Consider the following 25,095-nt stretch of genomic DNA (forward strand, 5'->3'; position numbering starts at 1 on the left):
GGATCAGGGGTCGGTGCAGGCAGTATATTTGCAGCCCCTCTTCTCTTTTGCCTTGCACCGCTAATAATATATATTATTCTTTAACAAGGATAACATTGTCTAAGTTTTGGTCAACTAAGCCATCATCAGCTGTCCAATGATGGGCTTAGCTGGTTGGAACTTTGAAGTCACAAGAAACCAAATCTGCCATCACCAGCCTTATCATATGAATAAAAAACAGATAAAGATCCTTCCCAAGTCACATAGACTTGGGTTGGTTTCCCAGTTTCCATGGTGTATATATTCCTCACCTGGACAGGACATTGGGCCGTTGCATGATTGCTCATTTTTGCCTGCTGAGTGGAACAGAGCAACATGAAATGAAATATTTTGTTCAAGAACATAACGCATCACCCAGTTCAGGAACTGAAACCACAATTTCACACTCATGGGTCCAACACCCTAACCACTAAGCTAGGTGCCTCCACTATCATATGAATAACATATAAAAAAAATTTTTAAATGGTTGCCTAAAACATCAAGATTCTGAACATCATCGAAGTAGGGGGTGAGAGTAGTTTTAGAATTCAAAAGACAGACGAAACATCCTCATCATCATCATAGTTTAACGTCCGCTTTCCATGCTAGCATGGGTTAGACGATTTTGACTGAGGGTTGGCGAACCAGATTGCTGCACCAGGTTCCAATCTTGATTTGGGAGAGTTTCTACAGCTGGATGCCCTTCCTAACGCCAACCAGTCCGAGAGTGTAGTGGGTGCTTTTTACGTGCCACCGGCATGGGGGCCAGTCAGGCGGTACTGGTAACGACCTCGCTCGAATCCTTTTACACATGCCACCAGAACAGGTGCCAGTAAGGCGATCAAAAATATAGAGAAAAGGCAAATAAATACCTGAGGTTAGGGTTGCCACCATATTCAAGCAGTAAATGTGTGATGGATTTATTAATTCCAGGGCCCAAATGAATTGGGGCAATATCGTCATCATGGAACAGCGCATTGGGATCAATACCATCTTCTAGAAGCTGTCGGACTTTCCTGAAAAATAAACAAAGAAATACAGTGAATACAACAACATAGTGTATATTGCAACTGTAAGTTAATGGGAACAAACTATTTTGACTTCAAATTTTGGCACAAGGCCAGCATTTTGAGGGAGGGGGTAAATCGATTCCATCGGCCCTAGTTCACAACTGCTCTATATTTTATTGACCCTGAAAGGATAAACGGCAAAGTCAACCACAGCAGAATTTGAACTCAGAACATAAAGGCAGACAAAACACTACTAAGCATTTTATCTGTTGTGCTAAAGATTCTACCAGTTCACTTAACTTTATGAAAACAAAATATATTACCTTGAAACATAGTTTACTAAATCAATTTTATCACATTACGTGACAATAAAAGGAATACAATTGAGCAGAAATAAAAAGAACAAGTACAATGATAGCTATGAAGACAAGAGCCACAATAAAACCATAATGGACTTGCAATCTGTTCATTAAAGAGTCACAGCTGCGGATAATATAAAAGCAAAAAAATAAAAGATTTAAAAAATGTAAATATGATTATAATTTATCAGACTATATCAACCTGACTGCAAGAGGTGAAACATTTTTTTTTTTACTATTTACATCGATGTATATATTGATATAAATACATACATACCAACACATATATATGCATACACATGCACACACAAACACATATGTACGTGCTTACACAACACACACAAACATATATATATATATATATATATATTGGCCTGCTCACTTAGCCAGCGGGGTGGCGTCACTGAAGGCTAAAACAATATGAAGCATGTTGTGACCAGCGATGTGTAGTAACATCTGATAGCCTGGACAGCCATGTGATTATGTGATATATATATATAGGTTAGTAGAGAAACAAATGATTATAAAGGGCAGAGGGGGAAATCCATCTGAATGGAGAGTGAAGATAACATAAAGAAGGTAAAAAGGGTTATCTTAAATGGATCGTGATAACAGAAATAAAAGCAACTGTGCCAAAAAAAAAAAAAAAGTTTGAAGAATAATCAATGATATTTTACAATAGACTGACTGATACTATTTTTCCCTCTCACCATACATATCTCCAGTTAGCTTTTAATGCCATCTATGTTGAATATGTTCACACAAGTTCCCACTATTGTTTTTCATGTAAATGGAATTTGTGTAATTTAGTCTCTAAATAGGTAACAAATTGGCAGAGTCGTTAGAACATTCTGCTGTCCACTACCAGAAAAGTACTTCAATAGTGGGCAGTGAAGAACTATTTACAGATGAAAGCTAATAACTCTATCAGTAAAGATATTTACAAAAATGTGGTTCTTGGAGAGTTTTTAGATTAAATGATTAAATGTGCATTTGATAGATGTATTAATATTTAGAATGAGGTTGATTTGCTGTCTCCTGTAACCTATTATTAACCAAATATACCATGTGAAATAAAATAGGATTTGACAAGATAGTAATGATGTTTACAAGTTAACACTACTACATGCTCTCTCTCAACTTGTATACTGGAAAATACAGTTTTCCAAACATTTGCTTATAAATGGTTTCAAATTTCGGCACAAGGCCAGCACTGCAGGGGAGGGGGTAAGTCAATTACACTGACCCCAGTGCTCAACTGCTACTTATTTTATCAACCCTGAAAGGATAAAAGGCACAGTCAACCTTGGCGGAATTTGAACTCAGAACGTGGAAAGATGGGCAAAATGCCACTAAACATTTTGCTTGGCATGCTAATGATTCTGCTAGCTTGCCACCTTACAATGACAGGTATTTTCCTAAATACTTTGTTATTTTCAAAATTAAGTGAAAAAAAAGCTAAAGAAAATGCTAAAGAAATGTGCAACCTTAGTATATTGTATTTACAACAGTGTTTGGGATCCTATATAATATGCAGGAGTCTAATGTATTTGTATATTAATCTTTTTTGTTTGCAAGTTTCCAATATAATAAAATGCTAGAAATTTAGAAGGATAGCTCAAGTGTGAAGATGAAAAGTGAAAGATAGAGTTTAACCCTTTCATTACTGTATTTATTTTGAGATGCTCTGTGTTTCTTTCAATTATTTTAAATATAACAAAGATTCAGTAAAATAACTTATTATCATTAAGCTAGTGTTAGGAACATAAATTGCAACTAAGGTTTGGTGGTGTATTTTAATGAAAAACTTATGAAAACAAGACATTTATACTACAGAGCAGGTTTTGGCCGGGTTGGTAACGAAAGGGTTAAGGGAAAGACGAAGAATGGGGATAAGAAGAAAAATAAGGCAGAGAAAAAGAACATTATTGACAACAATAAATAATATGGTACTGTTATGTTTTTGTTTCTGTTTTATAATATGGCACTGGTTGCTATTAAAGATCATATTTGCATATCATCGAGGTTGTAACCATATGATGGTATTTTTTTTCATTTCAAGTTATGATACAGGTTCTATGAGTGCAGTTTACAACAATACACGATTTAGCAATATAGTGTTGCTTGCAGTTTTAACAACATCTAGTATGATAATAGGTTACAGGAGACAGCAAATCAACTTCATTCTAAATATTAATACATGTATCAAATGCACATTTAATCATTTAATCTAAAAACTTGCACGTAAAAGAACCATCCGAACATGGCTGTTGCCAGCGCCGCTGTGACTGGCTTCCATGCTAGTGGCATGTAAAAAGTACCAACCGATCGTGGCTGTTGCCAGCCCCGCCTGGCGAGTAAAAAGCACCCACTACACTCATGGAGTGGTTGGCGTTAGGAAGGGCATCCAGCTGTAGAAACACTGCCAGATCAGACTGGGCCTGGTGCAGCCTCCTGGCTTCCCAGACCCCGGTCGAACCGTCCAACCCATGCTAGCATGGAAAGCGGATGTTAAACGATGATGATGATATCTAATATAGTTTGAGTTATTAGCTTTCATCTGTAAATAGTTCTTCACTGTCCACTATTGAAGTACTTTTCTGGTAGTGGGCAGTAGAATGTTCTAACGACTCTGCCAATTTGTTACCTATTTAGAGACTAAATTACACAAATTCCATTTACATGAAAAACAATAGTGGGAACTTGTGTGAACATATTCAACATGCGGCGCAATGTCCCAGTGGTTAGGGCAGCAGACTCACGGTTGGAGGATCGCGGTTTCGATTCCCAGACCGGGCATTGTGAGTGTTTATTGAGCGAAAACACCTAAAGCTCCACGAGGCTCTGGCAGGGAGTGGTGGTGAACCCTGCTGTACTCTTTTATGACCAACCCATGCTAGCACGGAAAACGGATGTTAAACGATGATGATGATATTATTAAAAGCTAACTGGAGATATATATATATGGTGAGAGGGAAAAATAGTATCAGTCAGTCTATTGTAAAATAACATTGATTATTCTTCTTCAAACTTTTTTCCTTTTGCACAGTTGCTTTTATTTCTATTATCATGATCCATTTAAGATAACTCTTTTCACCTTCTTTATGTTATCTTCACTCTCCATTCAGATGGATTTCCCCCTCTGCCCTTTATAAATCATTTGTTTCTCTACTAACCTATACTTTTGTGTCATTTCTCCTCGCTTAATAATTCACATCTCATATTCATCTCTGAAAGTAATATAAATCTTGCTTATCTTAGACTTATTCTTCCTGCCTCCATCCCCTCTTTCTCAGATTTTTTGATAAAACAGTCTTGATACTGGAGCAAGGCACTATCACATAATCAAGATGACATACGATTAAACACTTCATGAGGCAACTGATATCTCTCGCTTCGTATTCTCCAGCAGAGTGAGAAGAAAACTATTTTTATTCATGGTTGAATTTGTTTGGTTGAGGGGTAGGATGGTAGAAGCACATTAACACAATATTGCTCCTACTTTTAACTTTGTCTTGTATTGTAATACCATAATCTGCATAAAATCTCATACAAAATTAATGTAATCTAAATATTTTTACTCTTTTACTTGTTTCAGTCATTTGACTGCGGCCATGCTGGAGCACCGCCTTTTAGTCGAGCAAATCAACCCCAGGACTTATTCTTTGTAAGCCTAGTACTTATTCTATCGGTCTCTTTTGCCGAACCGCTAAGTTACGAGAACGTAAACACACCAGCATTGGTTGTCAAGCGATGTTGGGGGGGGGGGACAAACACAGACATACAAACATATGCACATACATACATATATACATATATATATACAAACATATGCACATACATACATACATATATATACATATATATATATATATATATTATATATATATATATATATATATATATACACACATACATATACATATACATATATACGACAGGCTTCTTTCAGTTTCCATCTACCAAATCCACTCACAAGGCTTTGGTCAGCCCGAGGCCATAGTAGAAGATACTTGCCCAAGGTGCGACGCAGTGGGACTGAACCCGGAACCGTGTGGTTGGTAAGCAAACTACTTACCACACAGCCACTCCTGTGCCTATTTGTTTATTTAAAATAACAGTAAAATCTTAATTCAATTTTAATTAAAAAAATACCCCTGTTACAGTTCATTTTGAATGCCATCCGCTCACTCTCTGCTGCTCTCATTCACTGCAATCACCTTTTATTCTCTGACATACTATCTCGAGAGATTTAACCCTTTAGCATTCAGATCACTCAGTCAAACGTAATACTTGTTTATTGAAATTGGTTTGAATTCATTATATATCATCAAGTGGTTTCAAGATTTCAAAGATGCTGATTGTATATTTTTAAAATGACATTGTATGGTAGGTGTGAGAGGCTGAATCTGGCTGGTTTGAACATAAAACATTAGAATATATGGACCTGATGTGGTCAGTTTAAATGCTAAATGCACATTTTCACATTCAGTACAAGGACAGATCTTTAAAGCAATCAGTCTGGATTTCTCAATCCCATGCTTCTTTCAGAACTGGAGATACTGAGGAATTATCATGGTTCCAATAACCAAACAAGTAATACTGTCTACCAAGAGGCTTTATCTGATTGATGCATTTTTGCAGGAGATAAACGGGGCAGTCAAGTCAGTAATGAGGCCGATTAATAGTAAAATTATCAGATATAGTTTATTAAAAAACATTTAATCAACATGGCTAAATTTTTCCCTTAATTAATCGTAGCTGAAAATCAGCTTGTTGCTTGGGCATTTGACCGGGTCACTAGGCTGGCTTATAAACAGCTAAGATTTACAATCTAATGTGAAGACAATTAATGCTTTGATCAAAGCATTAGATCAAAGATCTAATGCTTTGATCAAAGAAAGCTGAGACGACAGTTGACTTTACAATAGGATTAAATGTTTGAGATGTCAATAAACATCACACAATCCTTTTCTTTCAAAATATATGTGCTCTGTACTTTAGCAATAACTGAAAAGAGTGGGTGATTTAGCACTAACAGTGCTGAGTAATGTGTGTACAGTCTATAGTTTTAGCTCACCATTCAAATTCTGTTAGACTCAACCGTGCCTCCTATTCCTCTTGGGTAGAGAAAATCATCAGAAATCTTATAAAGAGACTTTTCAACATCAGCAAAGGATATCATTATTATTATTATTATAATTTCACTGTTATTTAGTGATTCTCCACTATTATTTACAGGTGGTATCAATCTATAAACAGAGAATAAAGGACACGTAAGCTATTTCTAAAACCCAACAAACCTGCAAAACCAGAAACAACTATGAATTTCTTTCTATATCTTCTTATTTGTAAAAATAAGATTTTCTCTTTCTTCTATTATACACAAGATTCTCTCATGTCAGTTCTATTTTGGCAATAATTTCTGGTTATTTTTTCTTGGTGGTTTTTTTTTTTTTTTTTGTGAAAATGTTTTATTCATGACAATATTTTGCAGCTTAGCCAAATTATTTGCATTTTCAGCAAATAACTGAAAACAAGGTAATTTCTACTCTTCTCCTCTGGAAGCCATCTGCTCGCGATACCAGAGGGCGCACACTCTCCTACCCTGATGTAATTTCCAGGGATACAGGCATCCAACAACATGACCTCCGTAATGCTATGATGGACTGTGAAGTCTTGCGTAACAGTAAATTCCATTTTCTCGCCTACTGTCGAACGATGAAGATGATGACTGCTTTCTTAGCCAAACATTTTTTTTTTTTTACATATCAAAATGATATATATTTAGACTCACCAAAGCCAACAATGAGACCGACACTATGAGTTAGACTATCGCTTTAGCTGCTATTCAAGCTACGATTGCCCTTCCTATTTACCTGCCATGTTATCAAAAGAATTTAATACTGTGGTGTTTTTGTACATTTTAAAAGAAGTTAGGAAAGCTGTGAGTGAAATTTAGTACATATATCTCTCTATATATATAAAAGGCAAAATGTCTGTCTGTGTGCATGTCCTTTATACAAATCCATAATTTTTCCATTAGAGGGCTCGTACTTTCTATGGTCATTCAAAACCGTCCAAGGGTGGTCGTGCACATCTTTATATTTCCCCAGTCACCTTGCAAAGCCATTAAAAAATCAATAGAAGTGACTTTTTTGTGAATTTTCTATCCAAAACCCAATCAAAATACCCGAAACTTGATACACCAATTGAATGCCAGCTAGCTGTATGTGATTAGTCAGAGATTTGGACAGTACTCGCGTGTATGTGCACATGCACGCAGCTGTATATGCATGCACTAGCACTATGACCCAGCATTGCCGGGTCATAGTGCTAGTATTCATATACTGCAGTAACAAAACCATAATGAAACATGCCATATACTGATGGCTCTCAATTAGCTACTTCTGTATCATATGTCAGTCCAAACAGAGCTAACTGGGAGAAACTTTCGAAGTCAGCTCAATAATTAAAAGAACCAGAGTTGATATTTGCTCATAACAAGTTCCCTGCATAAGGTTTGATGGCTCAAATTCCAAAGCTGACAATTATTAGGGACAATGACATGAGAAGAGAAAAAGAGTAAGTTGGTCAATATATTCTGAATCAATTACACAAGCTAAATAGTTTTGACCAATGTGTCACTTCAGTTGTTTAACCAACTACCATCTCTTCTCATTGTATTAGTGATAGAGTACCCTTACTACATGTATTGTGGCACTCTGTCAGTTACGACGACAAGGGTACCAGTTGATCCGATCAACAGAACACCCTGCTCGTGAAATTAACATGCAAGTGGCTGAGCACTCCACAGACACGTGTACCCTTAATGTAGTTCTTGGAGAGATTCAGCATGACAGAGTGTAACAAGGCAGGCCCTTTGAAATACAGGTACAACAGAAACAGGAAGAAAGAGTGAGAGAATGTTGGGTGAAAGAGTACTGCAGGGTTCCCCACCACCCTCTGCTAGAGCCTCATGGAGCTTTAAGTGTTTTTGCTCAATAAACACTCACAAAGTCCAGTCTGGGAATTGAAACCGTGATCCTACGGCTGCAAGTCCGCTGTCCTAACCACAGGGCCACTGCGCCTCCACTACATGTGTAGTTGCTACATGTGTACCATATAGAGTATTCCACATACATGGTACCTTTAATGCAGAAAAGCCTGCCAGAAAGGTAGCCTTTTAACCCTTTAAGCATTTAAATCAGTCATAACTGGCCTTAATATTTTATGCGTTTTATGCTAAAGTGACCAGATCCAACCTCTCAGACCTACCCTACAATGTCATTCTCAAAGTATACAAACACACCATTGAAATCTTGAAGCTACAAATGAATGATTAATTCAAAACAATATGAATAAATAAGCATTACATTTGACAAAGAGATCTGAATGCTAAAGGGTTTAATTAGTCTCTCTGATGGGCTTCTCCAGGTTTTGTTTATTCAATTTCATTCACAGGTTTGGGACATGCAGCTATGGTAGAAGATACTTGCCCAAAATGCCATGCAATGGGACCAGCCTTGGAACTTCATGATTGTGAAGCAAACTTTCTAACCACATGATATTAGTTATTATTGTTCGACTGTGGTCGAGACAATGGAATTTACTATGTTACGCCAGACTTCATGGTCCATCATAGCATTACGGAGGTCCTGTTGCTGGATGCCTGTATCCCTGGAGATATCAATATTAAGTATTGTTAAAGGTTGTCTTAAAAAGTGATACGATAAAAGGAGATTTGTGACTTAATAGAATCGTTGAGAGCTTTATCTTGACAATTATACTGGAGCACAGTAGCAGCTATATGAGTGCCACATGGGCCTGATCTGGGTTTCATGCAATACTGCAGGTCATATAAAACAAAAGAAACTGGCCATGCAGATATTACGTAATTTCTAGTGAATGTAGTAACAAACACAACCCAATCAGAAAGGCTGTGAGATAGTGGTGATAATAGTAATAGCAGTAATGGTGGTGTTGATACTCGTAAGATGACAGGAAAAAATCAAAATCAAAAAAATACACTAGGTAACAGGGGTCAAAGGGCACTACCCAACAAGTGCATCCGTCTAAATCCTACCATTAAACGGTGAGTAAATTTATTATTCTTTGCAGTTGACTTGACCTTGCTGTATTTTGCACTGATTCATGTCAGTGCAACCACAGCAAGCATTACTGCTGCTGCTACCATCATCACAAAGCGCAGAGAGATAGCGGGTGTTTAACGCAGCCCTTCACACTGAATTACACCCAAGAGCTGTCATGTCAAAAAAATGCCCTCAGAGCATGTTAGACATGCACTAAATAACCTTGTTGACTTCCTGTAGTAAAAGGAAAGGCCTCACAGTTATCAGTGTTGTGACCTTCCATCACAATACCGATGACAGCAACAAAAATAACATTTCATTTAATTTTTGGTTTCGGCTTCTTAATTTTATTGAATTTTTGTTAACCGAACACCAGTATTCACTGCTGCCGGCTGCTACTACTACACCTACTACTGGCATGTATGATAATAGTTGATATAAACATCTTAATAGAGGTAGAATATTGTGGCCACATGCAAAAACTAACTACTTTGTTTACTTGAGAAACTGATATGACACCCAGTTTGTGACTGAAGGGCCTACATGAATGTACTGACCCCTGTTGGTTAATCCATGTGTACAAAATATTCCTGACAGTTCATACCAAAATATATTCCTATAATAGCTCATATCAACACTTGATTTTACAGAAACATCTGACATCAGCACAAAAAAAAAGTCTGGTTATAGAAAGAAATTTAATAATCAGTTGCTATTAAGGTTAAAGTAGGAAACTATCTATGAATCTTTTCGTGAGTTCAAACTCAATTCCAACCAAGACCAGTAGCCTATCATAGGTACTGAAATTTGGAACATGTTTAACCCTTTTGATACCAACCCGGCTCTGGCTCTGTAGTACAAATGTCTCATTTTCGTAAGTTTTGAATTAAAATCTTCCACCAGACCTTGGTCACAATTTATGTTCCTAACACTAGCTTAATGATGACCAAGTTATTTTACTAAATTCTTCGTTATATTTAAAATAATTGAAAGAAATACATAGTATCTCAAAATAAATACAGTAATGAAATTTTACATAATTTTAAAAAATTCCTTTTTATTCATAGTTTAAAAATACACACAATTCAAACTTTTGGCTTAAATTCCAGTAATAGATCATTAAATATGTTTATGGGGAGAAAGGTATGAGGATGTTATGCGCTAAAAATAACAGCCCTTAAATCATGCACCATTTGGGGGGGGGGGGCTTGTATAATCATGAATTCCCATGTGTAGAACACAAATTTGCCAAAATTTTCTGAAAATTCTAAAAAAAAATTTTTAATTACAAGGGGTTATATGGTGTGCTTAATGCAGAATTTCACCACTGATTTTACTGTCTACCAGATCTGATTTCATGGGATTAATGTAATTAGACAGGCTTTCAAAAGTTTCATGTTCATATCCATGCTGTACACACAGGTGAAAAATGTAACTCATCATATATTTTTGTGTTCACCTCAACTTCAGAGAGATTCCATTAGATATCATTTATAGCACTTCTCAAGTTTCTCATGATTAAAGTATTGTGGTATGAAAGAGTTGTTGACTTCTGTTTAATATTGGTATATAGAAGAGGAATAAATCTGTAATTATTGAGGGACAATAGGTGAATGTGGGCATGAGTTCAATCCTTATGTCAGCCAAGTTATATACCCTACAAGCTGACGTACCTGATAATTCCTGGAAAAGCGGGGCTTATCTCTTGGTCCCATTCTCATAATTGTTTCGCTAATCCAATAGGAACAATACAAGGTATGTAGCCCTCAAAACAGTTTTTGTGCATTTACAGAGAATACCGAACTGTCTTACACAGGATCTTGTTTTTAGGAAATCCCAATAATTATGAATACCAAAATCATGGCGTCAGTTATGTAACAGCATGCAAATTAGTTACCCGATAGTAACAATTCAAATAAAGTAGCCCTGGAAAGGGCTTTCATGTATTCCCAGAGTATATAGAAATTAGGAGGAAATACCAATAAGGTAAGTATACCAAAATCATGAAGCATGTCACGTAATAACAGGCAAATCAGATATGAGATAATAACAAATCAATGTCAGTAACTCTGCAAAGTTCTTCATGCAGCGCCTGTCAATTGGCTGAAATGACATGATCGGCATCCTCATTCATGGTATATTCCTGAATAAGTCACTAACCGAAATAAGTAGATCTATTGTTGAGGAAAATACTATTTACTTGTTTCAGGGTTGTTCTGGGTAAAGTGCAAAAATTACCCTAACAGTTCAAATACTAAGAAATAAACATACTCAACTATATTTATACCAAATAAAATGTAATATTTTGAAAAACGTTTTCACAGTTGTCATGGAAACTGTATGTTAATGGTAAAATTTGAAATATGTTGTGGCATTGATATCTCCACAACCCATGGTAAGATTTTACTCAAATGTGTCTTAAATGAAAAATCTTAGGTAGGTCTATGAAATGTCATTAAATTTATATATTTATTCAGGCCAGGGGTTAGATTGATAGTATCACTGACCTTGTCTGACAACTTCTTGTTAGAAAATCCACGTAATGTAGGATGCACACGTATTTATACACCATAATCACTGCCAACTTGTCACTCTAATGGTATTGCTTTTCTAATAAATGGAGGGAGATATGACCATTGGGCAAAATAGAAAAATAAAGAAAACTGAATGGTTTATTTCCCATTGGCCGTTAAAAGAAAAGAGATGGGTTATATCTGGACCCCATCTAGGGGCCCTAGCTGTCTGATTATAGATTTTTTTCAATGAGCCTAGTAACAAACTGGATGCTGGTTTAACATGTATGCAAAGTTTCATGAAGATTCGTTAACAGGTGTAGATGGTAACTTGACACAAACAGACAACCAAACAGACTGCCATTTATATATGTATAGATGATTGAAGGTTAACAAACCAGTGATGTCACAAGTTGTAGAATAACTAATAAGAAAACTATATTTGGTATGGACAATAAAATGAGAACAGACTTTGGTTGTTAATGAAGGGTAGTTCCAAATATCCTCAAACCAAATATGACAGATACTTCAAGATGAAAAGTGAAATGGTTAGAACATTGTGACTATAATTTTGAAGAGACCAAAACAGGTGGAAACATAAAGGCAAATGGACCGGTGAATATGGAGGGTGCAACAGAACTTCTGAACCAAGTCCCAGTAACTTCTGCCATGCCTACAAAGAAGTGTGTGGTCTGGCATTGTTGTGGTGAAAGACAAAGTCCTTACAGTCAGAAAGTGCTGAACACTTCTGGTGGATCACCGCATTTAATTTGTCCAGTTGGACAGAGTGCATATCTAAACTGATGGTCCTGTCCATGGGAAGAAGCTTATATAAGACAACCCTTCCAATCCTACTAAAATGAAAGTATAATCTTCTTTGGGTGAAATTCTGCTTTGGAGGCTGTTGGTGGTGGTTTGCCACTTTTCTCTCAGGATCATTTGTGCTTCACATCATTCTAGACAACCCATTCTTCATCCCTTGTCATCATTCGCTTCCTGCAACAAATTGCAGATGGAAATCCATTAGGCAAGGTTATCCTCATTCAGTTGATGCAGATGGGTCTCAACATCCTGTGTGGATATTTGGAGAATATCTGTGATCACCTTGATCATAGAACAGGAGCTGGTATTGACTAGCACCTTCATTTTGTTGCTGTTGGCTGGCCAGTGCATGGTGCATCTTGAACCAAAAGGTTTCACAGTTGAAATCTTGAAAATCATTTCAGGCAAAAACATTCCATAACAGTTGCCTCTCTCTACAGAACATATTTCTTCCTGCAGGTTTCCACCACTTCCTTGCCATTGTTAAAATAAAAAAAAAGCATGCAGTGTTGACAATGTGTGTTTTGTCCATTTTTAGGGCGATTCCATGCACACACAATACATGCCTCATTGCAAGTTTGTGTTGAACTATATTGCAATGTCAAGTCTCTAACAAGTGTGTATGCACAAGGAAGACTGGAGTTAGCTACTTATTAGAATGTCTACAAAAACTGAACAAACTTCTTGGCCAACCCAACAGATGAATATAAACCCTTTCATGCATTTTTATGTGTCTGTGCCTCTTTGTTATAGAATGTAATAGAATAGATATGTTTATTTAATTAAAGTTTTTCACATTGTGCAGCTTTGAATGCATCTGAAATTATGTTGAACTCTTAAGTCAAGCAAATGTGGTCACACCTATCATATATCTTAGAAGAAGAAATTTAGAAATCAGTTTTAATTTAAATACCCCTCCTACTATTAACCAATTATTCATATAAAAACGGGATTGTAAATCTGTTCTCAGCCAGGTTGGCCAACAACATCCATGTTACTTGCATCAACATCACATATTTAAAGAGGTTAATTATGTAAGAGGCGGTATCAAAAAGTTCCAGAACTAATTATGTTTAATAAAAAAATGACTTATTTAACCTAAGTTCTAACATCACCCCCTTTGAAATAGTCACCTTGTGCGGCAATATCTGGTGAATATGGTGGATGTGGAAGTGATGCCGGTGGCACGTAAAAAGCACCAACCGATCGCGGCTGCTGCCAGCCTCCCATGGCACGTAAAAAGCACCCACTACACTCACGGAGTGATTGGCGTTAGGAAGGGCATCCAGCTGTAGAAACACTGCCAGATCAGACTGGGCCTGGTGCAGCCTCCTGGCTTCCCAGACCCCAGTTGAACCATCCAACCCATGCTAGCATGGAAAGCGGACGTTAAACGATGATGATGATGTCACTGATGAAGGTCACTGCTAGCGCTCATTGCACATGCAACCATGTGCTGCTATCTGTTGGCACACTACAGCACGAGTTTGGAAACTTTTTGAAACCACCTTGTATTCCACACTATCCATCATTTAACATAATTATCATGTATTATCATTTTTGTATCCCCTTTTCCATGCTGATATTGGATGAGACTTGTTGGGACTCCCTTCTTGCTGTCAAACTTGATTTCAAACTGCCAAGCGAGTGGAGTTTTTTGACGAGGAATATAAATCAATATCACCTCTGCCAAGACTGATGGGGCCACCCATCTCTCCTCATACATGCACGCACGCACACACGCACCCATACATACACATGCACACATACATTTATACATACAAATGGGTGGCTTCCACACCATTTCCATCTACTGAATTTCATTCATAAGGTATTGGTCCATCTGAAGTTAAGAATAGAAAACCTCTAAGGTATTTTGTAATGGGACCAAATCTTATAACAAATGGTTGCAAAGTGAACTTTGTAACCACACAGCCCTATTTATCCCATATTTGATTTCTGTTACGATTGTTTTAGGTTAAAGCTGAAATCAGCTCAGAGCTCCTGATTTATATTTATATACATATTTGTGTTCTATGCTGTAATTTATATTGTGGCACAGTAGCAAATCCACAGTGTCACCAGTGTCATACAGGTTTCTTTTACAGTTGTGCAAATTCTATTTATGTACTCTTCATTCTTACAAGCTCTTGGCAATAGCCCAGGTTATGTTAAAGCATGTCTATCTTACACACTATGAAGACAGTGGTTTTTGATCGTAATACACCACATAGATATTGGTTTTTGAGGTGACATACTTTTTTTAAATTCTAATTGCTGAAAAGATTAACCTTCTAATCCAGTCATATTCAGCCCAAATATTCTACCTGTTTTATGTTAAAACTAACCAGATCTAACCTCTCATACTTGTCCTACACTGTCATTCTAAAAATGATGATATCTCTGAAGTTGAGGTGAACACAAAAATATATGATGAGTTACATTTTTCACCTGTGTGTACAGCATGGATATGAACATGAAACTTTAAAAAGCCTGTCTAATTACATTAATCCCATGGAATCAGATCTGGTAGACAGTAAATAAAATCAGTGGTGAAATTCTGCATTAAGCACACCATATAACCCCTTGTAATTAAAAATTTTTTTTTAGAATTTTCAGAAAATTTTGGCAAATTTGTGTTCTACACATGGGAATTCATGATTATACAACCCCCCCCCCCCAAAAAATGGTGCATGATTTAAGGGCTGTTATTTTTAGCGCATAACATCCTCATACCTTTCTCCCCATAAACATATTTAATGATCTATTACTGGAATTTAAGCCAAAAGTTTGAATTGTGTGTATTTTTAAACTATGAATAAAAAGGAATTTTTTTTAATTATGTAAAATTAGAAGAAAACATTTTTTTTCATAGGCATGTGATTTCCCATGTGTATGATACAAATTCAAAAAAAAAAAAAATTATGAAAATTTCCAAAAGTAAATGAATTATGAAGGATTATATGGTGTGCTTAAAGCAGACTTCCAACCAAATTTGAAAGCTAAAGATTATTTATTTAGCTTGGAAACAGGTGCAGATTGGCAACAGGAAGAAAATCTGTCTCAACAAATGCCATCTGACCCATGCAAGCATGGAAAAGTGGACGTTAAAATGATGATGGTGGTAAAAAAAATCCTCAGCCCGAAATTTTAATAACTGTTCAACTTGATTCAATAATTGAAAATGTTTAGATCAGATGAAGATTCTGTAACATTTTAACAAATTAAAAAGAGCCGTCATAGAAAAAAGTATCAGAGCCGTTGGTATAAGTCATTTCAAAGAATAAATCCTATATGTATTATATCAAAATAAGCAAATGTGTAAAATAAATTAAAATCAAAGTCACTCAGCCAAAAAGCTAACCAAACCCAAAACAGCTTGTATTTAGGAGTTTATGACAAACTGCAGGGTTTTCCCAACTCTGTGAAAAAGCTGGTGGAACATCATTTTAAATGTACCTTGAAATTTATAAAGAAAGCTTATAATAGATTAAATTGACTATACTATATGTTCAGTTACTTTATAGGGCCTGGAAAAAGAGAACCCAAAGTCAGAAAATAACGGGAGAAAACTAACAACTGAAAAGGTGCTGACATAACTATCTGACATACCTATCACTCCACTGCCTCTAGTATCTTCTCTTAATCCAATACACCCTGTTTCATCATGTACTATAAATAAACAAGACACATGTTTAATTATATTGTACAATCCAACCTCCCCCTGCAGTAACTAGATGTCAGTGGTCTGGTAAATAGTTATAAACTAATGGACTACATCGTTGAGATAGAATTTTCACAAGTACTAGTGATGGATAGATGAATGAATGCATCTTCTTTCACTTGTTTCAGTCATTGGACTGTGGCCATGCTGGGGCACTGCCTTAAAGAAATTTTAGTTGAATGAATTAACTTCAGTGCTTATTTTTATTTTATTTAAGCCTGGCACTTGTTCTATTGATCTCTTTTTGCCAAACTGCTCAGTTACAAAGATGTAAACAAACAGCAGTGGGGAATAAACAGACACACACAAACACACACACACACACATATATATATGATGGGCTTCTTTCAGTTTCCGTCTACCTACCAAATCCACTCACAAGGCTTTGGTCAACCTGAGGTTATAGTAGAAGACATTTGCCCAAGATGACATGCAGTGGGACTGAACCCAGAACCATGTGGTTGAGAAATAAGCTTATTACCACATAGCCACAGCAGTGCCTGCATAAACTTTGCAAGTTTTTTGCTTGATAATCAGAAACATGCCTACCTACTACCACATCAATATAATAACAACTTATCCTTTGCCTTTACCAAAATCTCATCCAAACTTAAAACAAACAGGCATGCATTCTTGTTTATTTTAAATATAGATTTATTCATGCATGCACACACAGATGCCCTACACGTGCGCACACACAGATGCCCCACATGTGCACACACACAAATTCTGAGAATGCAATCCTGGCTACGCATGTCTGGTAGAGAGTGATAGGGGTTTTATAACATCTCAAGACTGCAGTGAATTTAATCATTTCCTTTTGGAAACAAAAGTTAGAATAGAATTTTAGTATTGATTCCACCCAACTTTAAACCATTTACGATTAAATTTAAATAGTTGCCTTCATTTTCATTTGAGCAAAAAATCTATATACCATAAGATCCTTTCTTAAATATGGCTAAATTCAGATCAGGGGTTTATTATGAATTAAATGTAAACCGAAACGGGCCAAATAACAGCAGTAAGACATATGTTGTAATAATAACGGAAGGGAGTCGGGGAGAAAGTAAGCAAAGGTAGGGGCAACGTTTCACCCCCCCACACACACACACCAAGAGACATCCACAAGGCTAAGAAGATAAACAACTCTGTGTGTCTGTGTGTGTGTGTGTATACATGCACTTGCATGAGTGTGTGTGTGTGTGTGTTAACTACGTACATGTGTACCTCACAAGGCTCACATTAATTCGTATAAGTGAGGTATTTATTTTACTAAGGATGCTCACAACTAACTGGAAATTAGTTGGGGCAATGGCCATTATCTATGGGAAATATCTTTTTTTACTTGTTTCAGTCATTAGACTGTGGCCATACTGGGGCACCGCTTTGAAGAATTTTAGTTGAATGAATTGGCCCCAGTAATATTTTTTTTTTGTATAGCCTGGTACTTATTCTATCAGTTTCTCTTGCCGAACCACTAAGTTACAGGGACGTAGAGTGGCCGTGTGGTAAGTAGCTTACTTACCAACCACATGGTTCCGGGTTCAGTCCCACTGCGTGGCACCTTGGGCAAGTGTCTTCTACTATAGCCTCGGGCCGACCAAAGCCTTGTGAGTGGATTTGGTAGACGGAAACTGAAAGAAGCCCGTCGTATATATGTATATATATATTTGTATGTGTGTCTGTGTTTATCACCCCCAACATTGCTTGACAACCGATGCTGGTGTGTTTACATCCCCCATAACTTAGCAGTTCAGCAAAAGAGACCGATAGAATAAGTACTAGGCTTACAAAGAATAAGTCCTGGGGTCGATTTGCTCGACTAAAGGTGGTGCTCCAGCATGGCCACAGTCACATGACTGAAACAAGTAAAAGAGTATATAAACACTGGTTGCGAAGTGGTGATACAAAGACACACACACACACACACACACAGAGGCTTCTTTCAGTTTCCGTGTACCAAATCCACTCCCAAGTCAGCCTGAGGCTATATATCTGGCCAAAAGAGTTTACTTGTTTTATGTTCAAACCAGACCAGATCAGGCTTCTCTCACAACTACCCTACAATGTCAATCAAAAAATATACAATCCCATTATATTTTGATCCCGGGGCTACAAAATAATGGATGAATGATTCAAAATAATATGAATAAATAAGCATTACATTTGACACAACACAGAATCCACACCAGTCAATACATCACACATACACAGATACATGCATTCTCTCTCTCTCTCTCTCTTCTCTCTCTCTCTCTCTCTCTCTCTCTCTCTCTCTCTCTCTCTCTCTCTCTATTTCTATCACACACACACACACACTCACGCATTTCTCCATATATATAAATATACAATCTGCAACTAAAAGGCAGACCTGGAGTAATGCTGGCATACTATTGATGACGTCACAAATGGTGATAAAAGAACTCTAACCAAACTGACTGACTGACAGAACAATTAGTCAAATAATCAACGAATTAATTAGTTAAATGGTTAACTAGTTAAATAATAAAAATGATAATAATAATAATAATAATCCTGTCTACTAAAAGTACAAGGCCTGAAATTTGGGAGGGAGGGGACTAGTCAATTACATCGACCCCAATGTGTCACTGGTACTTAATTTATCGGCCCAGAAAGGAGGAAAGGCAAAGCCAACCCCAGCAGAATTTGAACTCAGAATGTAGTGGCAGACAAAATACCTATTTCTTTATTACCCACAACGGGTTAAACATAGAGGGGACAAACAAGGACAGACACACGGATTAAGTCGATTATATCGACCCCAGTGTGTAACTGGTACTTAATTTATCAACCCCGAAAGGATGAAAAGCAAAGTCGACCTCGGCGGAATTTGAACTCAGAACTCAGACAAAATACTGCTAAGCAGTTTGCCTGGTGTGCTAATAATTCTACCAACTCAATGCCTTAATAATATTAATAATAATAATAATAATAATAATAATAATAATAATAAATGATATAATGACCTGCTCAAGAGGCACTAAAAGAATATATAATCATATAAAGTAAAATATGTATAGTTCTTTTCTTAAACTACCTCACTTAGTTTCACCTCTAAACTCAATAAAGTGCATAAATTAATTTTTGAGGCCTTTCTATTACAAGTAAGAAAATATTTTGCATGTGATAAGAACTAGGTGAACTGATGAGAGAAGCAAGTCAAGCCCAGCCCACATTTCTTGTGCTTTGTGCTTCAGCATCAAGATATACCTGGAATTTGAGAAGGCTGGCAAGCTTTAGGAAGGCCATGATAAAAAAAAAAAGTTAACTACCCCCACAAACGACAAAACAAAAACAGCCGGCTGAAAGATAAGTGCGGGAGGCAAAGGCACGCGTGCTGACACACGCATGCACCCCAGGGGATATGCGGCTTGATTCCCAATAGACACAAGCCAGTTATTTTCTTTTCTATTCACATATTTACATTATAGTTGAATATTTATCTTACATTATATATATATATATATATATATATATATATATATATATTTATTACATTTTATATTTGCTTATCTATATACACACATACATACATATATATATATATATGCCTTTGTAAATGTATATATGTGTGTGTGTGTGTGTATTATTCATGTATGTATGTGTATATATACTTATATATATATATATATCACCCCCTTGCTCTCTCTCTCTCTCTCTATATATATATATATATATATATATAGAGAGAGAGAGAGAGAGAGAGAGGGAGGGAGATATATATATATATATATAATCATCATCTAACGTCCGTTTTCCTTGCTGGCATGGGTTAGACGATTTGACTGGAACTGGTAAGCCAGAGAGCTGCACCAGGTTCCAGTTTGATTTGGCATGGTTTCTATGGCTGGATGCCCTTGTTTCAGTTATTTGACTGTAGCCATTCTAGGGCACTGCCGTGAAGGGTTTTAGTTGAACAAATCAACCCCACGTCTCTTTTCAGATAGGCATAGGAGTGGCTGTGTGGTAAGTAGCTTGCTTACGAACCACATGGTTCCAGGTTCAGTCCCACTGTGTGGCACCTTGGGCAAGTGTCTTCTACTATAGCCTCGGGCTGACCAAAGCTTTGTGAGTGGATTTGGTAGACGGAAACTGAAAGAAGCCCATCGTATATATGCATATGTTTGTGTGTTGTGATTGTCCTTACCCCCAACATCGCTTGACAACCGATGCTGGTTCGGCAAAAGAGACCGATAGAATAAGTACTAGGCTTACAAAGAATAAGTCCTGGGGTCGATTTCCTCAACGAAAGGCGGTGCTCCAGCATGGCCACAGTCAAATGACTGAAACAAGTAAATGAGTAACAAATATACTACTACTACTATAACACACACATGGCCACAACAGATGCATCTACACTGTCTCCTCCTGTCCCCCTACTGTCTCATCTCCCAAACACTTAAACACAAGACTTGCAACCTTTAGTAATTCCCTCCCAAGTTTCAGCGCAAAGGTACAGGGCACCACCCTCCTCTTTCCTCCCTCCCTCGCTCCTAAAACAATTTGTTAAAACACTTCTTTCTTTTTTTTTACTCAGACAAAAATATATTTTCAGACAAAAAAAATTATTTTTATCGTCTAGAAAAGAAAAATAAATGAGATTGGGGAGTGATAAAGGGAGTGAGTGGGAAATTGAGATAAGAACAGAGAGCATATTGATTTAATCATAACAAAAACAAACTATTCTTAGACCAAAGAGAACAACAGAGCAGTTTATTGGTGGAACCAGTTGAAGGTGAGAAAGAAATGTAAAATATTTTGGACAACTTGAGGGAAACTGAATAATGAAAATAAATGCAGAAAGTATCTTGAAAAATATATCAGGGAATAACAGAAAGGAGTAAGAACTAATTAGAAATAGAGGGGGGGGGCAAAGATGTATTTTATAAAAAAAAAAGAGAGAAAAAACAGTTGAAAATAAAAGCGACGTAAAAAAAAATCTAAGAATTTCAATGGTAAAAAAATAAAATTCAAGGTAAAATAAAAGGAGGAAAGGAGGTAAAAATAAAGAGAAGGGGGGAATAAGATAAGGAGAAAAAAGAAAAGCCAGAAAGAAAAAATAAGGTAGTAGAGAAAAGAAGAGAAGAGAAAGAGAAGTGAAAAGAGAGAGAGGTAAACAAAAAAATTGAGAGCAGTCAAAGAGAAGCAGAGAAAGACAGCTGCAATGGAGACAATATTAGAAATTGGAAGTGCAATCCACATCACCTGCAGGCAATGTGTAAAAGAAAAAAAGGGGGAATGAGAGGAGTAAGGCAATTGTAACAGACATGCCATCAGTGTGATGCTGTTTACAGCTTGTGTTGTAGTGTTTTATGATGTCAGCAGCAGACCAAACAGTTAAGTGTTGTTTAGGTTTGCTTATTTTCCCGCCACTTCTCTCCACCCTACCTCCCCAAGCCAATTCATTGAACATCAACCCCGCCAAATTTCTATTTGTCTCCGACACAAACAGAAGGAGAAAAAAAAAAAACAGCTGGCATGACAAAAGATACATAAGTACAATGTAATAAAAAGAAATCCTAAACAAATATTATTTCAAAGAGCTTTTAGCTATTATCAGCATGTTGTGTAACTGAATACTTGGTTTTTGGATCCCTCAAACTACAGGGTGTCCATAAAGTTCCGGTACATGGGAATTAACAATACTTTAGGAAATTATTATTTCTTATATTTAATTCTTTATGTTATGATTTTATTTACTCCATGTACCCAGACTTTGTGGACACCCTGCACAATACCGGCAATAGTTCTGTCTGGGTTTCCTTTGATTAATTTAGTCTATTTGTCAGGAGAATACACGTTAAATGCAGAGTGTGACCTCTACATATTCATTGATCTCTCTTTTGAAATTCTAGAATCCATTGTTCTAGAACTGATTGATTCAATCAAGTGTATCTCCCTCAACTAACAAGAAATAACTTTGTACTTGATAAATAAATCATTATGGTACCCAGGTCTGAATTCCTGGCTATAGGCATTACAACCCATTCCATCACAAAACATTATGTACCATAGAAATGTAGAGTAAGAACCTGCAAGATGACTCGAGAAAATAGCCTTCATTCCAGGTTGCAGACACTTCATATTACATCACCAAAGCACTTAAAAATCACAATGAGTACACTTAATTCCCCATTCCCACAACAATAAAACATAAGCCTCATAAATCAATACATAGATTCGTTTTGTAATCAACAAAAAAACTGTACAAAACAGGTGTAGAGAAAGGAGAGTATTGTAGTTCGCTTGAAGCATTGTGTATTGTTTCATCATCATCATCATCATCATCATTCAACGTCCATTTTCCATGCTAGCATGGGTTGGACGTTTCGACCGGGGTCTGGTAATCCATGAAGGCTGCACCGGGCTCTAGTCTGATTTGGCAGTGTTACTACAGCTGGATGCCCTTCCTAACGCCAACCACTGCGTGAGTGTAGTGGGTGTTTTTTATGTGCCACCAGCACAGGGGCCAGAGCAGGCTGGCAAACAGCCATGATCGGTTGGTGCTTTTTATGTGTCACCGGCACGGGTGTTTTAACTACAATTTCCATTTGAATTTTTATTTTGATGTTGGTGTTAACATACTTGACTCAATAGGTCTTCTCAAGAACAGCGGATCACTCTACGATCCAAGGTTAGCACAAAAGGCTGTCCTGCGAGCCATGAACTCACTTCATTTGTTGGGTCTTCGAAGTCACAGCATATCTCCAGAGGTCTTTCGTCATAGCTTCTGTGAGACTCAAAGTACGAAGGTCATGCTTGACCACCTCATCCCATGTCTTCCTGGGTCTAACTCTACCCTGGATTCCTTCAACAGTTTGGGAGTTTGTAAAGAATAAAATGTTTTGAATGCCACAACAATGCACTATAATACAAACAACGGACTATAAGAACTGTTGTAATTTAATCAACCATTGCCTGAGATGATATTTCGGAATAAAAATTCCTTCTTCAGATATCCCTAGGAATTGATGGAGTCGTTGCTATAACCGATTATAGCAGCGATTCCTAGGGATATCTGAAGGAATTGTTATTCCGAAATATCATCTCAGGCAATGGTTGATTAAATTACAACAGTTCTTATAGTCCGTTGTTTGTATTATAGTGCATTGTTGTGGCATTCAAAACATTTTATTCTTTATGTACAAAGCAGCTTTGCAGTCCCACTAGCTATAAAATGGCTTTGACAAATATTTTGTTAATATGCCATGCTGAGTTCAGCAAAACTCAAAACTTTCCAATGACAGAAAAAAAGCAAAAGAAAATAGCATATTTCCTCTACCTTGAATTTGTGTATAAAAATGAAGTTTCCCAGTAGTGGGCAACAATCCAATGTGTTGGAGACATTATGCATGGCTAAATTAATAACTCTTAATTTCAAATCACCCTGCAGGTATTGTAGGGAGGTTCTAAAGTTTTGTAGTGATTAACAAATTAGCATCACTACTGTAGAGAATGGTCTTCAACCATTTTCTGCATATAGACCCCTTTGATTTCTATTTTGCTCAGGTGGACCTCCATAGCCATTTATGGTATATATTAAAAAAATCCTACAGTATATTTTTTTATATATATATACGAATCCTACAGTATTTTTATAATTAAATATTATTAGGAATTGTATAATAATTAGAATATTTTGTGTATTGTAAAAGTATAACTAATTTATTACTCTTTACTTGTTTCAGTCATTTGATTGTAGCACCGCCTTTAGTCGAGCACATCGACCCCCAGGACTTATTCTTTGAAAGCCTAGTACTTATTCTATCAGTCTCTTTTGCCAAACCACTAAGTTACGGGGACGTAAACAAACCAGCATTGGTTGTCAAGTGATGTTGGGGGCACAAACACAGACACATACACATGTGTGTGTGTGTGCCCCCAACATCAGTTGACAACTGATGCTGGTGTGTTTACGTCCGCGTAACTTATATACATACAACGGGCTTCTTTCAGTTTCCGTCTACCAAATCCACTCACAAGGCTTTGGTCGGCCCGAGGCTATAGTAGAAGACACTTGCCCAAGGTGCCACGCAGTAGGACTGAACCCGGAACCAAGCTACTGACCACACAGCCACTCCTACGCCTATATTGCACATAAATTTTAACCACTGGTTTAGAGAAACAATTTCCGCCACAGATAATTATGGTTTATTTAAAATGCATTACCACAGAAAGGAAGTGAGCTGGCAGAATCGTTAGACCGTTAGGAAGAAAGCTTAGTATTAGACGCAATAGTATAATGGGAAAAATAACGGCTGACTTTCTTTCAGATTTTAATATATTTTTAGCTTAATAAAGAAAAAAAGCTTGGTTTCTAAAAAAACTTCCCAGGTGTTGTTTCAATATCAAATAAGCCAGGAAATCTATAAGTAGTAGTATACATATGAAGGAAGGGAAAGCTAAATTTATTTGTAAAGATTAGCTCAAAACATACAAGCATTAATATGGATATATTTCACAAGAGTCGCTAGTTGTTCATCTTCATTTTTTTCCCCAATATCTGTCACTCCCATTAAACTTGTAGCCTTCCCA

The 25,095-nt window shown here is 36.8% G+C and overlaps 1 protein-coding gene across 3 annotated transcripts in view; it reads right to left on the reverse strand.

The window, feature by feature from the left end:
- Positions 1-25,095, reverse strand: part of LOC115220343 — a 79,718-nt gene that overhangs the window by 26,160 nt on the left and 28,463 nt on the right. For all 3 annotated transcript variants that reach the window (XM_029790447.2, XM_036509975.1, XM_029790446.2), the window contains exon 2: positions 891-1,034. In XM_029790447.2, the coding sequence (XP_029646307.1) occupies positions 891-1,034 (144 nt within the window). The remainder of the gene's footprint in view (positions 1-890; positions 1,035-25,095) is intronic.

The sequence above is a fragment of the Octopus sinensis genome, linkage group LG16 (assembly GCF_006345805.1).
Source record: "Octopus sinensis linkage group LG16, ASM634580v1, whole genome shotgun sequence".
Classification (NCBI taxonomy): Eukaryota; Metazoa; Mollusca; class Cephalopoda; order Octopoda; family Octopodidae; genus Octopus; species Octopus sinensis.